The sequence below is a fragment of the Trichosurus vulpecula genome, chromosome 5 (assembly GCF_011100635.1).
Source record: "Trichosurus vulpecula isolate mTriVul1 chromosome 5, mTriVul1.pri, whole genome shotgun sequence".
NCBI classification, from domain to species: Eukaryota; Metazoa; Chordata; class Mammalia; order Diprotodontia; family Phalangeridae; genus Trichosurus; species Trichosurus vulpecula.
Genome location: NC_050577.1, coordinates 194,404,675 through 194,425,249, shown reverse-complemented (window position 1 = coordinate 194,425,249; position 20,575 = coordinate 194,404,675). Strand labels below are relative to the sequence as shown.

General features: G+C 41.7%; 1 protein-coding gene across 1 annotated transcript; it reads left to right on the top strand.

Moving 5' to 3' along the window:
- The first annotated feature begins 3,701 nt into the window (after window positions 1-3,701).
- C1R (complement C1r) lies at window positions 3,702-17,327 on the top strand. Its single transcript, XM_036759750.1, has 11 exons — window positions 3,702-3,806; window positions 4,481-4,709; window positions 6,827-7,019; window positions 7,391-7,543; window positions 7,646-7,842; window positions 8,129-8,276; window positions 8,432-8,553; window positions 12,593-12,671; window positions 13,624-13,764; window positions 16,088-16,162; window positions 16,454-17,327. Coding segments are annotated over exons 1-11 (2,109 nt in total). The 5' UTR covers window positions 3,702-3,804; the 3' UTR covers window positions 17,224-17,327.
- The last annotated feature ends 3,248 nt before the right edge of the window (window positions 17,328-20,575 follow it).

The window sequence follows — 20,575 nt, the reverse complement described above, 5'->3', positions numbered from 1 at the left end:
GGATCCAACCTATCTCTAGCCCAAAAGAAAAGTATTCAGAGATTGGAGAGCATCAGGGTACGGTTCAATCGATAAGCATTTATGAAGTGTGCAAGTTAAGTGCTATGGATAAAAAAAAAAAAAGTGTGACAGTCCCTGCCCTCAAGTTGTTTACATTATAATTGGAGAATACAACATATAAACAAATAAATAAACACATGCAAAGTATAGAATTTAAGTCAACAAGTATTTATTAAGTCCCTACCACCTATTAAGTAATAAGGCACAGTGCTAAGGGCTGAAGATACAAAGAAAAGGTTGTCTAATGCCAGACAAGGCTAGGTACAAATAGTGCAAAAAGGGACCCTTGGGGAATGACTACACCAACTCCTTATACCTCTCCACTTACAGGCTTGTTTCCTTATTAAGTCTCTGTATTCAAAATGCAATCAAGGGTATGTCACACAATATTACTAACACTGAAGAATCTTTCTCTCCTTGGCATATCACCATACCGCATCCCACCCCCATTGTGAACTGAAGAATATCTTGTTTCCTAGATTCCTCTCTCTCAATTTCTAATCCTACACTGGTAGGGTTGGACTAGAATCATTGCCAGTGGCTGTGTACTTTAATAATAATCTTAAATAACAGAGGCACATAGATATGGGTTAGAAATTCACAAAGTTCCCCATTTCAGCCTGTTCTAACTTCCCTCCTTTCCTATTCCTGCCTAATCAGAAGGCGAATGAGAAGTGAAGTGCTTGAACAGATCAGTTGGGCAATGGTTGTACAAAAGGGATCAGGGATTTTCACTGGGCAGTGCTTCAGGAAAGAAAGAGGGAAATAAAGTGTCCATGGACTAGATCCTGAGCATTTTAGCATCTGCGTGCCTGCTGCTTTGGACCTATCTATATACTGTGATCCTCTAGGTGAGAGGTGTCAAATTCTGGGCAAATGTTGCCTGTAGTAGTGTGGTCTAAACAAAAGTAAAATGTAATTGGGAAATGTTTAGCAAAATGAATAAAAATACAATAGAGTATTTTGTTGTTGCTGCTCAATCATGTCTGACTCTTCATGACCCCATTTGAAGTTTTCTTGGCAAAGATATTGGAGCAGTTTGACATTTCCTCCTCCAGCTCATCTTACAGATAAGGAAACTGAGGCAAATAGGATTAAGTGACTTGCCCAGGGTCACACAGTGCCTGAGACCAGATTTGAACTCAGGTCTTCCTGATTTCTGGCCCTACACCACCAGAGGTTCCCCACAATAAAGTATAGATTATGTCCATTTGTGGTGGTTTTCTAAGTCAATATATAGCCCTCAAGGATCTGTTTCCATTTGAGTTTGACTCCACTGCTCTGGCTGGTCCCATCTATCCTCAACTCACTCGAGTTCTACACTCAGACTCTGCTCCCCATCTCATCTCTCTTGTCGTCTGCCAGTAACTGCCAGGCCATCAATAGCTGCCAGTCATTAAATTTGCTCCCTGTTTGTGTGTTCCTGCAAGCAAGAGAGACCTAGCCATAAGGGGCTCATGGAGTAATGCTCCTGTCTCTTCCTCTGTCTCTCATCTTCATGTTTTCTGTGTGTAAGTCCCTTTCAAGGGTACAGGAAACCCCAAAGACCTGAGGCTTCCCTGTCCTGCCTTCATAAACTCTAGCTGGTGATCTTTCTCCAATTCAATGACATCTCTGGGTGAGGATTAAAACAAAATTAATGTTTTGTTTTGTTTTTAATTTTCTTTTTTTCCTACTTAATAGTATTTTATTTTTTCCAATTACATGTAAGGATAGTTTTCAACATTTTGAGTTCCAAATTTTTTTCTCCCTCCTTCCCTCCCCTCCCCCCTCCTCTAGACAGCAAGCAATCTGATATAGTCTATACATGTACAATCATATTAAAAATATTTGCACATTAGTCATGTTGTCAAAAAAGAATCAGAACAAAAGGGAAAAACCATGAGAAAGAAAAGAGAGAGAGAGAGAGAAAATAGTATGCTTCGATCTGCATTCAGATTCCATAATTCCTTCTCTGGATGTAGATAGTATTTTCCATCATTTTGAAATTGTCTTAGATCGTTGTATTGCTGAGAACTAAGTCTATCAAAGTTGGTCATCATACAACGTGGCTGTTACTATGTACAATGTTCTCCTGATTTTTTTGCCTTGGAGGCAATCAGAGTTAAGTGACTAGCCCAGGGTCACACAGCTAGTAAGTGTCTGAGGTCAAATTTGAACTCAGGTCCTCCTGACTGAAGGGCCAGTGTTCTATCTGCTACGCTACCTAGCTGGACCACCAAATGAAAGTTAGAGAAAAATTTCTAACAATTCCAAAGCTTCTCCAGACTTTTTCCCATCGTTGTATTAGTACCATCAGAACAAAATGCAATTAAATTCACTTTCAAATATTCATTATTAAAGCCAGAATCATTTAAAGTAGACAGTAATGTATTGAAAATACACTCTGCTGTGGTTGACAGCAATTCTTTACAAATCAATAAATACTACTAGCTTTGAAAGAAATGATTAAACTATGAAACTAGCTCACAAAATTCCTGAAAATTTAGCCAAAGCCTCTCTCCCTTCTCCAGCACAGGACTGGTGGTACAGCTAGGTGGTGTAGTGGATGGAGCATTTGCCTCCAAGGCAAAAAAAAATTATCATTTGCCACTATTTAAATCATCAATTGCAATTACCACTTGATGATTCACTATCTGAAATAACACAACTTAATCATTTTAAAATATTTCTGGACAAATTTTATCCCGTTATCACTAACCCAATGAAAATCAAACCAAACCAGAAAATAAATCAAAGAACTCGAAATTGAAATGATTATAGTTGGTTGATTGATAGGACGGAGATGGAGGGCATGAAGAATTTTCATTACTTTCAGCTGCATTGCAGTCAACATCAACTAACATTCAGAAAGCAGAAAAATTAGTCAAATGTACCATGAGAGCTTTGAAAAATTCTAAAATTGGTACTAAAAAGCATGAATCTCAAGTTGAAGATAAAGTCATTAAGTTAAAAGATATTCTGTTCGATAAAATGATAAATTTAATGTTCTTTCTAGGCATAAGTTACTAGAAAATATAATTCAACACATGAACTTACCTCTTTCATCAGACAGAAACAATGGAGAAAGAATTTTTAATTATCTAGGTTTCTTAGAACCATCTCCTCAGCCTTATGAAGAGCTTACTTTGCCATGGGTAGCTGGGGGAAAATGATCATATCATCTAAGTGAAACTTTAAAACATGAAATTCATTTGAATAATTTTCAAGATTTTGTAGACAATAATGTAGAATCAAACAATGTTCCAATCCCTGCAACTATGAAGCTGCAAGAAGCGTCAGATGATGTGGGTTTGAATCTTACTACCTGTGTGACCTTGGTTAAGTCACATAACTTTTATGGTCCTTGGTTTCCTATTTTGTAAGGTGAGGGAATTGAAGTAGACAAGCTGTAAGGCCCCCCTACCCCCTTCCAGATATAAATCTATGACCCTTTGAAAAGGTCTTTCTGCCATAGACCATTGTGAAAGCCCTTCTCAGTGCAGGACAGCAGGTGGCACCACCAACAGGGATTTTAAAACCAAAACCAAAGAAAATCTCAAAATTCCGCTTTTTGTTTATGCAAATAGCCAATTCCCCTTAACTTTCCCTGAAACAGCTCTCTCCCTCCTCCTCACATATGCCCTCCTCCTTCCCTCCCCTTCATGTCTCCCCCCATCACCCTCCCCGCCCTTGAGTTCTCTCATTCCAGAGTGCATGAAGCAGCTGTGGGGAGAGTCACGGACCCCTTCGCAGGCTTAGAGAATGTGAGTGGAACTGATTGGGGAGGGGGAAGGGGTACAGTGACTTGACAAGGAGGAGGTGGTCAGGGCTTTCTCCCTGCTGCCCTCATCCCCAAGATGAAACAACTCCCAACCTCAGGGGTCCCTGAGGACTGACAAGGACAAATGACCACATTTGTCTTCTATCCCACATCTGGTGGCAGATGACAGTGAGGGTGGAGAGTAGACTGGTAGAAAGATGGGGTACCCAATTTTCCCAAGTGGTGGTATCATCCTTGCAGATCTCACCCTCTCTCCCAGAGGCCTTTGCAACAACCAGCAGAAGTCACTATTTGAGGGATTTGTCTTGGAAATCTAGACCCACCCATCTCCCACCCCTAACTCCCTCCCTCTGTCTCTAACCCAATATCATTTTGTTTCTGATTCACCCCTGTTCCAGGAAAACGAAATCTCTGCCCTGGATGGAAGAGGGGAGGAGTGAAAAGGAAATCGAAAGCAAACAGGGAGGGGGGCAATGACCTCAGGACCACTGTACCGTCCCACTGTGGTACAATCTAGGATGAGAGAAGCACTGACCAAGATAATAATCTTTCTTCTTCTCCACTCTACTCACCCTAACACCGTGGGGAACTTTATCCCAGACCACTATCCCCCTAATTCCATGTCTCTAGCCCTGTGCTTTCTTATTACATTAACAGGTCACTCTGGCACCTCTTGGGATTCCTCCTACTCTGTAAGTTGGGGGGCTCCGTACCCATCACCCATGACCTCTACGGAGAAGTGACTTCCCCTATGTACCCCAAGCCATACCCCAACAACTACGATGACACCAGAGAGATTGTGGTCCCCAAGGGCTACTCTGTGAAACTTGTCTTCTGGCAGTTTGACCTGGAACCTTCTGAAGGCTGTTTCTATGACTATGTGAAGGTACTGAGTTGGGGAGGGGGATGGAGAAGGGGAAGAGAGCACAAAGAAAGAATTGTGTAGACTTCAGGGATGGAGGATCCTCCCCCCAACCCTCACCCCTACTCTATGATTGGGGGAGGGGGAGGGAATTAGAGTAGAAAGGTCTGTCCTCTTGATATTCACTTAACATTTACTGAGTTCTCATTGGAATACTAGTCATTGTATAAAATCTTCAGTCTCTGCCCTCCAATAAATAAAGTCCAAGACTTGTTACTCGTGAAGAATGTCATACATATTGCTAGAAGCAGTCGTTATCTAATATTTTTTGCCAAGGGTAAGGTTTTCCAAATGGGGGTAGGGTCTTTTTTTTTCTCCTCCATAAATGACTGTGATGTAATCACAAAAGGTATCAAATAATTTTTTTTTTTTAAGTGTGAGTCAGGGGGCAGCTACATGGTGCTGTGGATAGAGCATCAAGGAAGACCTGAGTTTGAAATAAAGCCTCAGACACTTTCTAGCTATGTGACCTTGGGCAAGTTACTTAACCCTGATTGTCTTCACCCCCTCACTCCCCAAAAAGTGTGAGTCTTTCAATTAGTTGCTTGATGCCATGGATCAGCTATGTAGAAGCCTTATTCCATGAGAGGGTACCAAGGACCTTTAGAAAGAGTACTAGACTTCAGTGAAAACTTGGTTCAAAACTTGACTATTACATAAAAGCTGTGACCTGGGGCAAATCAATTCACCTCTCTAGGACTCAGTGTCCTCATATGTAAAATAAGAGAGTTGAATTAAATGACCCCAAAGTCCTTTTCAGCTCTAAATCTCTGGCTCTATGGTCTTAAAATAACATTTTCATCACATATTTTCTACTAGCTAGCTAAGGGGACCTTGAGCTTCATTTTCCCCACCTGCCACATGAACTGATCACCTGCCCCATCCCTCTAGAGGGACATAGGAGATCTATATGATTCACTATTTAAATGTCCCTGACCACAGATGGATGATGCCTTTCCCTTATGTTTCCAAATGAGATCGAGCCTGTGAGATTCCAAGAGATCACATTTTCAGGAGATCCCACAGGGTCCCACAAAGATAAAAATAATTCTAAATATTTCTTTTTTCATACTAATTTTGGTTCCTTGTTTTCTATTTCTTGATCTTGTTTAATGTAATATTAAAGGACATCTAGGTTGTAGGTGATATAAGGAGCAGGGCTGGAAAATGTTCCTCTCCCAAGTTTTTAGAGAGACCCTCAGAAAAGAGAGTGAGAAAGTTGGGTAAGTGGGCTTCGAGAGACATATTTTTGCTGTACACACTGGTGTTAGCCCACTGGAGGAAGTAAGGAACATCACTCTGGCTCTGCATAACCAGGGTAAGTGACCAGAGGTGGTAGCCTTGGAATTTAGCCTTGTATGAGGTGCAGTGGGGAGCCTCAGGCTGGAAAATCCATACATGTTCTAGAAATTAAAAGATGGAAAATGCCATAGGTATATTGTCTGGTAGAGGAATGAGGAATAAAGGGACCAAATAGAGGGAAAACAAGATCCAGGGAAGGGAAAAGTTGGTGGCATTAAAATAATGGGGGGAGGGGAGAAGGGGGAGGAAGTGGTGAGGGTTGATAGAGATTCTTAGTAAGGGCTCCTGAAATAGTCTGGTATTGTGTAAAAACATGGTAGTGAAACCTATGGCTGCTTGGTCATAAAGAAAAAAGTCAATGGGAGTTACTGGAAGATGAATTTAAATTCATCCTCAGTCCCTAGATTTCATAGGATCATAGATTTAGAACTTCTTTAACATTTATTCATAGCAGCCAGAATATGGGGTGGGGGGAGGGATTGGGGTGGCAGGAATGACTATTGGGTAAATTAATTAAAGAACCCTTCAAGCAGGATAGAAAAGGAGTGACCCTCACTGACTTGTCATTCAGTTGGGAATCTTATCTTTTTTTTTTTTTGGAGGGAGGAAGGCAGGACAATTGGGGTTAAGTGACTTACCCAAGGTCACACAGCTAGTAAGTGTGTCAAGTGTCTGAGGCCGGATTTGAACTCAGGTCCTCCTGATGCCAGGGCCCATGCTCTACTCACTGAACCACCTAGCTGCCCCAGGAATCTTATCTTTAATTTTTCTTCTGTTAGATATCTACTGACAAAAAAGACTTGGGTCGATTTTGTGGGCAACTGGGACTCACAGCAGGAAACCCTCCTGTCCAGAAGGAGTTTGTGTCCCAGGGGAACCAGATGTGGCTAAAGTTTCATACTGACTTCTCCAATGAGGAGAATGGGACCACCATTTTCTACAAAGGTTTCCTGGCCTACTACCAAGCTGTGGGTGAGTATGCCACTACTGGACTTTAATACCAAACATGACGTTTAGGGGGTTAATTTTCCTGGACTAAAAGATATGCATGGTAACTAAGGTGGGAAAAGGGACCTGTCATAAACTACAGAATACTTAAGTCTGACCTTGGTTCCTTCCCCTACCCCTCCTGCCAAAGCAGCCTCCAGAGAGGAGCAGAGAACCCTCACATGTCACAAAGAGATATTGCCCAAAGGGCCTGTCCTACCATCAGAAAGTTCCATTAGCAAGAGCAGAAACCCAGATTCTGTTCTTAGGGCTTCCCATGAAGAACTCCTGTAGAAAGACTCCTTCAGTCCCACAACAAAAGCATTCAAACCTTTCCTTGCTGATATCTCTTCCAGACATGAATGAATGTACTGCCCAGGACAACACCATTGAGGAGAATTCAAAGATGGGGCTTCAGTGTGAACATTTCTGCCACAACTCTATAGGAAGTTACTTCTGCTCCTGCCGCGCTGGTTATGAGCTCCAAGCTGATGGACACTCTTGCCGTGGTAAGAACCAGGTGGTGGGAAGCAAGGAAGCTTCTAGGTTATGGTTGGGACAGAGTAGATGAAGAACCTCTTTGTGACCTCTGCCTGGCCTTATAATTGCAGCGGAATGCAGCAGTGAGTTATTCACAGAGGCATCGGGGTACATCTCCAGCCTCGAGTACCCCAAGCCCTACCCCCCTGACATGCGTTGCAACTACAGCATTCGGGTGGATCGGGGCCTATCTATCAACCTCGAGTTCTTAGAGCCTTTTGAAATTGATGACCATGAGCAAGTTCACTGCCCCTATGACCAGCTACAGGTACAGAGTCTTCCCTGTTTTTTCCATATTTCTTCTCTGTTACTTCCCTATTTCTTCTCTGTTACTTCCCTGTCTGTAGCATGGTGGGTACAAGATGAAAGAACCTCCCCCAGCCAAATTCTCCAAATGTCAGACCACACCGATTCTTCTTCCCAACAAAAACAGAAGAAAACATCCTAAGTACAGTTGACCCTACCTGTGCACCAGTCCAAAACATCTACTTAATCTCATTGCAAGCTCATGCATATTCACAGTAATATTCTTCTCTCCTCTTACACACCTCCAGGTCTATGCCAGTGGGAATCCAGTTGGCGAGTACTGTGGAATGTGGAGCCCTGGCGTCATCAACACCAGCAGCAATGCTGTGGATGTACTGTTCTTCACAGATGAGTCTGGAGACAGCCGTGGCTGGAAGATCCGCTATACCACCGAAGGTAAAGAGCACCACACCCACCACACCACACAGCACTGCCCAACCCCAGCATGGCCTCCCCAGGCATCTGCAAAGATAGAATCTGGAAGGAAGAAGAGAAAAAGTGAAAGGTGGATGGACCTGAGATTCACACTTATTTCCTGTGTTCTTCAACAGTTATCAAGTGCCCCCAGCCTAAGGCCCTTGATGAGTTCACTGTTATTAATAACCTACAACAACAGTACCAGTTCCGTGATTACCTCATTGTTACCTGCAAGGCTGGCTACCAGCTCACAGAGGTGAGAGCCCATGGCAGGGGAGAAAGCCTGATCTCATCGGGATGACTTAAGTAGGATAAAATTCCTTTCAAGCAAGGCCTCACTTCAAGGGGAGGTTGATGGAAAGGGGTCTCCTCAACTCCAGGATCTGCTTCTCTGGAAAAAGAATGATTTGGTCAACTAATCCAGGGATAACCAAGGCTTTTGGGGACTGATTCATACTAATCAAACTCACAAGAGAGCAATTAACAAATCAGAATGCTAATTCGATACTTGTGGGAGGGGATATTGATAGATGCACAGTGCATTAATTGCAAATTAATTTTTAAAAAATAAAAAATAGCAAATTAATAGAAATAGTGTCCAGAAAGAAGTCAAGAGTTCCACTCCACTCTTCCCTAGTCAGACCAGTTCTGGGCACCATATCTTGGAAAGAACAAAGACAAATGTGAGTACAGAGGTAGGTGGCAAGAGTACAGAGGTACAGATGGCAAGAAGACTAGATACTATGTCCGATAAAGATCAGTTCATGGAACTTGATATATTCAGCCTAGAGAAGACTCATGGAGGAAAGGGAATAAACATTTTTATGATAATAATAATAGCTGACATTTATATAGCACTCACTTTATTAGCTCTCTTTTAGGGTTGAGGAAACTGAGGCAAAAGTGACTTTGCCCAGGGTCACAAAGATAGTAAGTGTCTGAAGCTGGATTTGAACTCACAGTTTGCTGTCTCCAGGCCTGCTGCTCTAACCCCTGCACCACCCAGCTGCTGTGTGACTCAAGGAGACACTGTCTACAAGTATTTGAAGGGCTATTATGTAGAAGTAGATTTGTTCCGCTTCACTCCAGAGAGCAAAACTAGGATCAGAGGGTGGAAACTACAAGGAGGCAGATTTGGGCTTAGTTTAAAGAGAAATTTTCTAACAATTAGCATTGTCTGGAACTGACCACAGAGGCTTTTGAGATTCCCACTAGAGGCTGGCATTCTCACATTCATCGATGATCACTTTGGGGGGATGCTATAGACAGGAGTCATGATTTAGGGTAGAGTTAGACTAGAAGACATTCATTCATAATCTTTTCCATCACTTCTGTCTGCCTTGGTTTCCTCATCTGTAAAAGGAAAATATTATAGCACCTCCCTCTCAATGAGTATCAAATGAGATAATAAATATAAAGCACTTAGCATAGTGCTTGACACATAGTAAGTGCTCTACCAGTGTTAGCTATTATCATCGTCATCTTTATTGTTAGGGTCATGATTCTATTTACCTGGCTCTAGCACATACTGAGGGTGGCTAGGTGGCACAGTGGATAGAGCACTGGTCCTGGAATCAGGAAGCCCTGAGTCTAAATCCATCCTCAGACACTTACTAGCTGTGTTATGCTGGGCAAGTCACTTAACCCTGTTTGCCTCAGTTTCCTCATCTGTAAAACTGAGCTGGAGAAGGAAATGGCAAACCACTCCAGGATCTTTGCCGAGATGGAGTCACTCAAACAACTCAATGACAAAGCACTTACTGACTGTACTATCCTGGGCAAGCCACTAAACTCTTAAACTAACTTTCCTTAATTATAAAATAGAAATAATACGATCCATGTACTTGTATTAACTGCATCATGTGGTTGTTTGTGAGGAAAGTGCTTGGAAACCTTAAAACAATGTTCCAAAAGGATGTCCCAAAAGTCTTAGGGAAGCTTGAAGCTATGAAAGCCATTTTAAGCTTTAATAGCTTAAATAAATCGAATAGCTTAAATTAATTTAAATTTAATTTAAATAAATAAAATTAATTTAATTAAATTTAAGCTTGAACAGCTTTAATAGCTTAAAATTGCACTAAGACTTTTGGGAATCCTGTATAAGTTTGAATTATTATTGAGTTCATAATTAGAATAAAGGGAGCTAGATAGGCTGCTCTTCTCCATTATAAGGATATCTCTGTCTAAATCGACCAGGATGGGTTTCCTGAAAGAACATCATTTTCTCTGGACCATATTAGTGATTTCAGTGGGGAGAGTGAATGATCTATATCTGTGAAGACTGTCTGCAGAGAAAGGAACCCCCATTAATGTGTCCACATCTGATATTTCACCTCTCTTCTAGTCTTATGATGTTTCCCAAATTCTTCATTTATTTCCTCTTGCTCACTTGGTCTTCACAATATTCCAATAACAATATCCTTTCTATTTTTCGCTCCATTGATTTTCACCTAAAAGATGTCTCCTGTAACTTTCCCCTGAATTTCCTGATTTCCCTCACATGCAATAATCTTCTTAAGTTAGGTTATCCACCTCTCCAAATTTCCCCTACTCTCTATCTCTTTCTTCGCTCCAGTCTCAGAGAAGTAGATATTCTCCCTGCCAAGGCCCTCCAGATAAATCCTTAATCTCCTGCCTTCTGATATTCTCCCACAACTTACTCTGCTATCAACCCCTCTCTCTCTCTCTCTCTCTCTCTCTCTCTCTCTCTCTCTCTCTCTCTCTCTCTCTCTTACCTTCATCCTCTTCCTATCTACTGGCTCCTTCCCTGCTGCCTAAAAACACACTCACATCTCCCAAACCCCTAGGAAACCCTCATTCACTCTGACAATCCTTGCTAGCTATCAGATTATATCTCTTCTCTCCTTTCTTGAAAAAACCATCTATACTTGGCTTCCTTTCACTCTTCTAAACACACTTTTTTTTGGAGGCAATAGGAGTTAAGTGGCTTGCACAGGGTCACACAGCTAGTGAGCATCTGAGGCCAGATTTGAACTTGGGTCTTCCTGACCCAAACCAGGCTGCTTTTCTATTCACTGTTCCACCTAGCTGCCCTTCTTCTAAACACTTCTTAATCTGGTTTCTGATTTCATCGTTAAACCAAAACTGCTCTCTCCCAAGTTACCAAGGATTTCCTAATATCTAAATTTAAGGGCCTTTTCTAAATCCTCATCCTCTACATGTTTTAACCCTCTTGATCACCTTCTCCTGGACACTTATTCTCCTCTGGGCTTTCATGATACTGTTCTCCCCTCAATCTCCTCCTACCTCCCAAACCACAACTTCTCAGTCTTTGCTTTGCTAGATCTCCACCTCCATCACGCTCACTCACTATTGGGGTACCCCAGTGCTCAGGTGTTTCCTCCCTTGGTTGCTGTTCAATGATCATCTCTATGCAGATGATTCTCAGATCTATGTATACAGCTCTAGCCTGCCCCATATAATGCATCACCAACTGTCTTTTGGACAAGAGGTAGATTTTTGTCAACACTTAGTGGGACAAGAAGAGCACTGGTGGGGTAGGACTCATGGGTTCAAGCAGCACCATTTCCAGTCCAATTCAATTCAACAGATATCTATGAGATATGTGATGTGTGTTTGATAGGCACTGGAACTTCAAAGACATTTCAGTCTAATAATTGAGATTTTGACAAATACACAAATAAGAGTCATAAAAGGGAGAATGTGATAGAGACATAGGATAGTCAGGCAAAGTCTTCTTCACATAGGTTACATAGGTGAGTCCCACCCCCTGTCTTCCTCTGCTATCTCTCTCTTCTTTCACTGAGGTGTCAGATAAATGGCTATTTATGAGAAATTTAGGGAAAAAAGGGTTAGAAAGTCTTCGAGGAGAAGATGGTACCTGAGTTGGGCCTTGAAGAAGAAGAAAAAGAAAGGTAAACTTTAACAGGAGATGGGGGAGAGGTTGTCTATTCCAGGTGTGAATATCGTATAAGCAAAGACACAAGGAGAAGAAAGAGCAGGACAAAAAAATTAGGGGTAGTGCCAGGAAGAGGAAAAGCATGAGATAAGGCTAAAGGGTAGGTTGGAACCAGGTTGCTTTATGATCAGGGGCAAAAATTCTTCCTCATTTTATGTCTCTGCAAAAGGGGCCAGAGACATCATCAAGGAAAAAGAGGGGAAGGAACAGTAAGTTGTTAGGGTTGAGAAGACCTGAGAACATTAAGTCAGAAGAGCAGCAGCCATAGTAACAGGAAATATAATCACGTCAATGGTTTCTCTCAACAGCCAATTTTGCTATCACTGAACACTCTTCTCTTTCCTTCAAAAACCAGGGAAACCAGAAACTGAAGTCCTTCACCTCTGTCTGCCAGGATGATGGCACGTGGCACCGAGCTATGCCCCATTGCAAGAGTAAGTGACAGCTGTCAGGGACACTGACCCCAATGAAGCTTTCTCTCCTCACAGAGAGAGGGGTAATACAGCTCAAAAAGTGAAGGTAGGAGGGTGTCGGGCTGGGCCCCTTGCCATAAGACCTCTCCCTTTGGCCCTTTCATCAGTCCATCAAAGAGTTATAGTCCGAGGCGGGGAAGCCTATATGGTTTCTAAACCATTGCTCACAAGTAATGAAATGCTTGGTTGGCCTCTCCAGGAAGTTTCTTTCATTCTTCTTGCCACAAAAGCAGCCCACCCCTAGGAAATCTCTCTGGACTATTTTCCCCCCAAACTGTCATTTGACAATCTATTCTTTGAGCAGAAAGTTCTTCTCATAATAAGACTCTATCTAATCAATTCTTTATTTAGGGCTTAAATGGTTAGGCACTATACTAGATAATAAGGATATAAGAAAAAAAAATGAAATAGTATCTTCTCTCAAGGAGTTTACATTCTATTGAAAGAAATCACTCATCTGTATGTATATGTATGTATTATGTTGTGTGTATGTATATATATATATATAAAATGTGCATATATACATATATATACACATAGGCATAGCTATACATATATGCATATAAAAATAGATACAAAGCAAATGGAAAATAATAGGGAGGAATGGTAACTGGCAGCTGGGGAAGATCAGGAAAGGATCTTCCTTTCATATAGAAAGCTTGAATTGAGCTTGATTCTGAAAGGTAGAGATGAGGAAGGAATCCATACTGAGCATTGGGAGCAGCCTGTGCAAAGACATAGGGATGGAAGATGAAGTGTTAAGCATGAGGAACAAGCAAGTCAGCGTGGATGGACTGCAGAGTGCATGAAAGGGAATATATGTTTGGTAAGGAAGTTTGGGGTCAGATTGCAAAGGGTTATACAAATACCCAGCTACCCTATGGTGCCTACTCCTCTCTGTTCTTTCTTGTAGTTATGAACTGTGGAGCTCCCCAACACCTACCCAAAGGGAGCTTCACATACCTTACTAAGAAGGGAAGAAATACCTACAAGGCTGAGATCCTTTACACTTGCCAAGAACCATTTTACCAGATGGCAAATATGGAGAAAAACGGTAAGTCCTCATTAGGTAAGGACTAGTGAAAAGCTGGGGCAAGGGGGTTGTGCCTTCTCTCTTCTACCACCCCCAAACAAAAAGTGTCTCTTCATTTTGTTATTCAGGTCTTTCTCTTCAACAAAGGTGAATCTTCTCCCAAAATGAGTCAGAGAAAAATAAGGCCTTAACCAAAAACATTCTATAATCAAAAACATATGAGACAATATCTGGGATTGGGGGGCCCCATTCCTGGCTACTACTGGGCACTGATTCAGGGAAGTCACCAGAGAGAAGAAAAACCCTTTAGCTGATGCTAAAGAAATACCATCCCATCCACAACCACCATGATGAAAATACATCAGCCCCTCTCCCTTCCACAGACACCATTCAGATTGTCACTTTCTTCTTAAGAGTTACACTCACTCATTATTTTCACCAGTTCCATTTGTATAAATATATTCTGTGTAGGGTTCATAATATGATATACTGTTGCTACCTGCATCCCTTCCTTCCAAAGATGACCATGGTCATAATTAATGGTCATCTACGTAGGTCTAGCCCTTTACCTGACAAAAAGTAAGCCTTTCAGGATAAATGGTCCTCCTTCCAACCATGAAAGATTTCCAAGGAAGGACATACCATAGCTTTTCTATTGCCTGTTCAAGCATTTGATTGCTGTACCTTAACAGTCAGGAAGTTCTTCCTTAAGTCAGACTGGATTCTCACTTACTGCTCTATGTCTAGCAAAGAGCCTGGCACATAGTCGGCACTTAATAAATGTTGAATGTTAAATGAATAAACTATTCAGTCCCTTTGCTCTTGTTTCAGCTTGCATATATTTCATCACTAATTGTCAACCATTGTGTACTATGCAAAGCTCTGTCCAAAATACTAATTTTCACATTCATATAGCACCTAACATTTTGCAAAATATTTTCCTCACAACAGCCCATGAGGTAATTTGTGCAAAAAAAATCCTCCCGTTTTAAATATGAGGAATCTGAGACCCAGAGAAGTGAAACAATTTATCAGTACACAACTATTAAGTACTAGAACCCAAAAGCACATCTTCTGACTCAAAACCCACTGCTCTGTTGACTTCCCCAGGCTGCCTCCCCAGAAAGAGGTGCAAGAAAAAGAGAAGAATAGCTTACATTAATAGGGAAGATGTGAGACACAAGGAAAGAAATAACAATTACAAAGAAAATACCACTAAGGACAAATTACCACAATAGATAGATAGATAGATGCCGCCAATTACCACCACTTGCCGCCAGCAGCCTGGGCTACCAGAGAGTGAAAAGGATGCCGCAGAGAATGAAAAGAAAAACACGGGCCTGGTAGAAGAGTAAAGAACAGCTCCACTTATTATGCAAAGGGACAGGGCTTATATACCCTTTTAGGCAAGTAGAATCAACAAATCCATGTTCGAGACATTTGCATAATGCATGACTTCTTTGTGTTTAGTTTCCCTGTGCATGACTTCCTCCTACTTTTGTTCCCCTTTTGCCATAAACAATATTGTGTTAATAGCCCACAGGTGGTATTTAGCACGTATGCACCATGGGGGTTTTGGAGAGAGCACGTGTATACCGAGGAGGCTTGGAGAGCCTTCATCCTAAACAGCACGTATGTGCTGAGGTGGGGTATGGAGAACCCACACGCCAAGCTATCAGCCCAAGGGCAAGAAGAGGCCCTAGGGAAAACCTGGCCTGTATCTACATCCCAGAATGGACTTTCTCAGAGCTGGCCCTCTACAGATAGATAGATAGATAGATAGATAGATAGATAGATAGATAGATAGATAGATAAACAGACCAACAGACAGTACCGACATTTCTGTTTTCAAACTATTGGTTATTTTAACTAACGGCTTCTGTCCTTGAGAGCTGTCAACACATAAATTGTATTTGTTGAGTTGATAAGTAAATTAAGTATATTTGTATTTATCCCTTAAGGGCAGCTAGGTAGCACAGTGGATAGAGCTTTGGGCTTGGAATTAGGAAGACTCATGTTTTTGAGTTCAAATCTGACTTCAGATACTTACTAGCTGTGTGATCCTGGGCAAGTCACTTAACCCTGTTTGCCTCAGTTTCCTCATCTGTAAAACTGAGCTGGAGAAGAAAATGGCAAACCACTCCAGTATCTTTGCCGAGAAAGCCCCAAATGAGGTCACAAAGGGTGGGACATGACTGAAATGATCAAGTGACAATTTACTCCTTGGTTTTGAAGGCTAATTGGCATAGGGACTTTGGATCCTTATATTGACTCTATTGATTCTTTGACTTCTGGCCCTTTACCCATCAGCTTAGTCATACCTTCTTTTTTTTTTTCTCTTTAGTAACATATACCTGCTCAGACCAAGGCATCTGGAAAGAAAAACATGGAAACAGGAAGATTCCTCTGTGTTTACCTGGTGAGCAAAGACCCTTTGGGATTAGGTTTACCATAGTATGAGCAATTCACAAGGATACCTAGTCCACCCCATCCCATAAAGTCCTGACACGGGAGTAAAAAGGCAGAAAGGAACCAGCTATTTAGGGAAGAAGACATTCTAAGAGCTAAAGGCAGAGGAGGAGTCAGAAGAAGAAACAGGAAAAAAGTCAAGAGGTTAACAGTGATAGGATGAAGGTAGAGTGGAATAATGAAGAATAGGTATGATGAGCATGAAACGACTAAGCCTTCTTTCTTCTCTCTCTCTTTCCAGTGTGTGGGAAGCCAATTAATCCTGTAGTCGAAAACCAGCGCATCATTGCTGGGAAAAGTGCTCTGCCGGGCAACTTCCCTTGGCAGGCCTTCACCAACATCCACGGGCGTGGAGGTGGGGCACTACTAGGTGATAAATGGATCCTTACAGCTGCCCACACCATCTACCCTAAGGGCAAAAATGTATCAAACGATCCATTTATAGGTGTGTTCTTGGGCCATACAAATTTGGATGAAATTATGAAAATGGGAATTCACCCCGTCCGTAGGTTCTTTGTCCACCCAGGCTACAACCAAAATGATTTGAACAGCTTCGACAATGACATCGCTCTTCTAGAGCTGGAGAACAGTGTCCCTCTAAATCCCAACCTCCTTCCCATCTGTCTGCCAGATAGGGAAACCTTCTATGAAAAGGGATATGTGGGATATGTCAGTGGCTTTGGAAAAGAGGAGCAAAGACTACACGATGATCTGAAGTTTGTGAGTTTACCCATGGTCTCAAGAAAGAACTGTCAGGAATGGCTCAATTCAAAAAAGAGTAACCTGGTATTTTCTGATAATATGTTTTGTGCTGGAGACAAGACCTCAAAGCAAGATGCTTGTCAAGGAGACAGTGGAGGAGTCTTTGCTGTGAAGGATGAAACTAGAGATCGTTGGTTAGCCACAGGCATTGTGTCCTGGGGCATTGACTGCGGCTATGGACATGGTTTCTACACCAAAGTGCTACAATATGTGGACTGGATTAAGGGAATAATAGAAAGTGAGAGCTGAGATCAGAGGAATACCTAAGCCTCCATCAAAAAGAAGAAAGCAGGGGCAGCTAGGTAGCACAGTGAGTAGAGTACTGGCCCTGGAGTCAAGAAGACCTGAGTTCAAATCTGGCCTCAGACACTTGACACACTTTTACTAACTGTGTGACCTTGGGCAAGTCACTTAACCCCAATTGCCCTGCCTTCCCCCCCTGCAAAAAAATAAAAGGAGAAAGCTTCACTCTGACAAGTTGTGATTACTTACCCACTAGCATCCGCATTAAAAGTCACTGATGCAGAAATTCAATTTGTGAAATTAGTTCTTTTCTCTACCATTTCTCTATCTACCTCCCACTTTTCAACATCTCAGACAGAGGAAACATTCAAAGTATCCTGGAACAAGGTGCCACGGCTTCCATTTTTCTCTTCTCTGTTCTACCTTTCATCAACTCAATAATCAAAGCTTCATTCAAATAGTTAAGTCTACAGTGGTGGAGAGAAGTTCAAGGTCATCTTGGGTATGTTGGGAGCCTGAGCCTCGCCCTGAGTTGGGACACCAAATAGTCAGTTTGACAAAGATACGGGAATGAAAATAGCGATTTCAAGGCTCCTCTGCTGTTTGACAACTGAATTCAGATAAGTTCCGAAAACCTTGACTTAGGGCTGACCCCAGGAAAAATTGTGACAAGGAATAAGTGCTCTCAGGCGCTGTAAAGAGATAGTCATTGCCCTTAGAAAGAAAATGATGTCCATTTCTTTTCCTGTAATGCAGGGCTGTCCAACATTAGGTTTTTATTGAAATAATAGACAATATATTTTGATTTGCCATTTTAGTGAGAGCTCTGCATAGCTCAGCTTCATTTACTAAAGCATTTGTGTGAATTTCTATGCTTGTAGGAGGGCCACATAAATTGAACGGCATTTTGGACAGCCCGGCTGTAATATATAAGATATTTGGGTATCGTAAACTGTTAGAGCTCAATTCCATATTCCAGACATGTCCTCCTTCTACCACGTCCCACAAAGGGTTGGAGTAACAGCTTAACAAGGGGACTGAGATTGTTCATTGTGCATTTCAATTAGTTTTATTGCCTATCTTCACTTAGCAAATTTGAAGGAAGCAAGTGGCACGGCACTACTCAACCCAGATCCCTGAACAGAAGTTTGGCCAGACCTTTTCTAATCCTCCAAGCCTTCACATCATGATACAGTCCTTCCAAATCTTCACAACCTTTATGTAACTCACAACACTTCTTCCCCACTCCCCCACCCCCCACCTCAGCCCACAACCATCAGACTATTATAATCGCATTTCCCTTTTCTCCCTTTTCTTGAAAATGCAGACCATCCTAAAATTTTCTTCGAGGGACATATGTCCAGTGGATAAAGTCAATCCGAACACTGTGTTAGCCACCAAAGACCTTCCATTAAGATACCATGATTTGAGCTCTTGACCTTTGATTGACACTGGTCTCTTCTAGAAGAACAGCAATATTCTATTGACCTAACCAAGCTCCCAACTGATTCCTACTAACCATATCCATAAGTTAAATATAATTCATGACAAACAATAGCTTGACGGAAAATACAAGGTCAAAGGATCGTAGATTTAGAGCTAGAAGAAATTTTAGAGGTGATCTAAGGGGGAGACAGCATAGTACATGGTAGAGTAGAATAAGCGCTGGACTTGGAGTCAAGAGACCCATGACCATGGACAAATCACTTCTCTGAGACTCAGTTTCTTTCTCTGTAAAATGGGAGTGATAACCCTAGAGGTACCTATCTCACAGGCTCTTTGTGAGGAGCAAATGAGATGATTTATTTGGATGGTTTTGTAAACTTTCAAGTGTTTAAACTAATAACTCTTATTACTGTCTAGTCTATTTTATGGTCTAGTCTATATTACTATCTACCCTTACTTTGGGCAGCTAGGTGGTGCAGTGGATAGAGCACTAGGCCTAGCGTAGGGAAGGCCTGAGTTCAAATTCAGCCTTAGACATTTACTGGCCTTGTGACCCTGGGCAAGTTGCTCAACCTTGTTTGCCTCAGTTTCCTCATCTGTAAAATAAGCTAGAGAAGGAAATGGCAAACCAGTATCTTTGCCAAGAAAACCCAAATAGGGTCATGAAGAGTTGGACGTAACTCAAGAGGAGGAAATCTGAGCCAGAAAGGTTAAGTGATTTGCCCAGTGTCACATAGGTAGTATGTAGCAGAATGAGGATTCAAATTAAGGGCCTCTGAATCCAAATCCAGTACAAATCCAAATCCCTCTCCATTACACCATGAAAAATAGTAGCTTAATGAATACCTTAAGTATAACAACAAAGCTACTTGTAGTACTGTGACTGTACAAGACCAACAATATCAGCACACAGGAGGGCTGCCAGCACAGGTTCTTTGATCTGCTATTCTAAGGAAAGCAACTTTACGGGGTTTATACTCTCACTTTAATCAAACATGTATCATTCATTTAGTTCAGGGGGAAAAGCCAGTACCCTGAACTTCAGAGCAAATACAAATAGAAATTACAAACAGAGAAAATACAAACAGAGCAAATAACACAAATCAACAGACAGGTTTTTAGCTGTCTGACCAAAGCTATATACACATAGTTACCAGAGAGAGAAGCACCAACATCTGGGTTTTCAAAGTGAGAGGGGCAGGCCTCCTTAACAGTTACCCAGAGACTCTATACCAACACTCTTCCAAAGAGTGAGCCCCCAACAAAATTCTAACCTCAGAGTATACATATATATATACTCCTTCAGGGTTAGAGTGCTTCACACCTATTGAGGGTTTCACACTTCTCGTGACCTAATTAACAGAAGAGTATGGGCCTTCCTACAACCAAAGGCAATACTCAATCAAAGATACTTGACTGACTTAGTGCTGAGAAGCACTCTAAAACAAAAGACAACAAAAAGTCCTACTTTGCTTGCCCTTACAGTAAGACAAACTTTTTTTTTTTGCATACTATGGATAGAGATGGGGATAAGTACTGGACCTGTGATTTTATTGCTATAGGGGTACACCCTGATGAGGAGACTCCCTCTGCCAATGTAAGTCACTACCTCTTCTGCAACTGAGAGGTTAAGTGACCTGTCCAGGGTCATAAGGCCAGTAAGAGTCTAAAGCTAGATTTGAACTTGGATCTTACTGACTCCAGGCCCAGCATTCTATCTACTATGCCATCTAGCCAAATAAATACCATGAATTAAAATATACCAAAGAGAAGCCACCAGAAAGAACAAAACATCAACCAATTAATTTCAATACTAGTTCCAACTTGAAATAGCACAAGATATGTCATCTTGGATAATAATAATTTTGTACAATAAATACACCATCAAGAAAATGGGGGGGGGGAAGTTGGC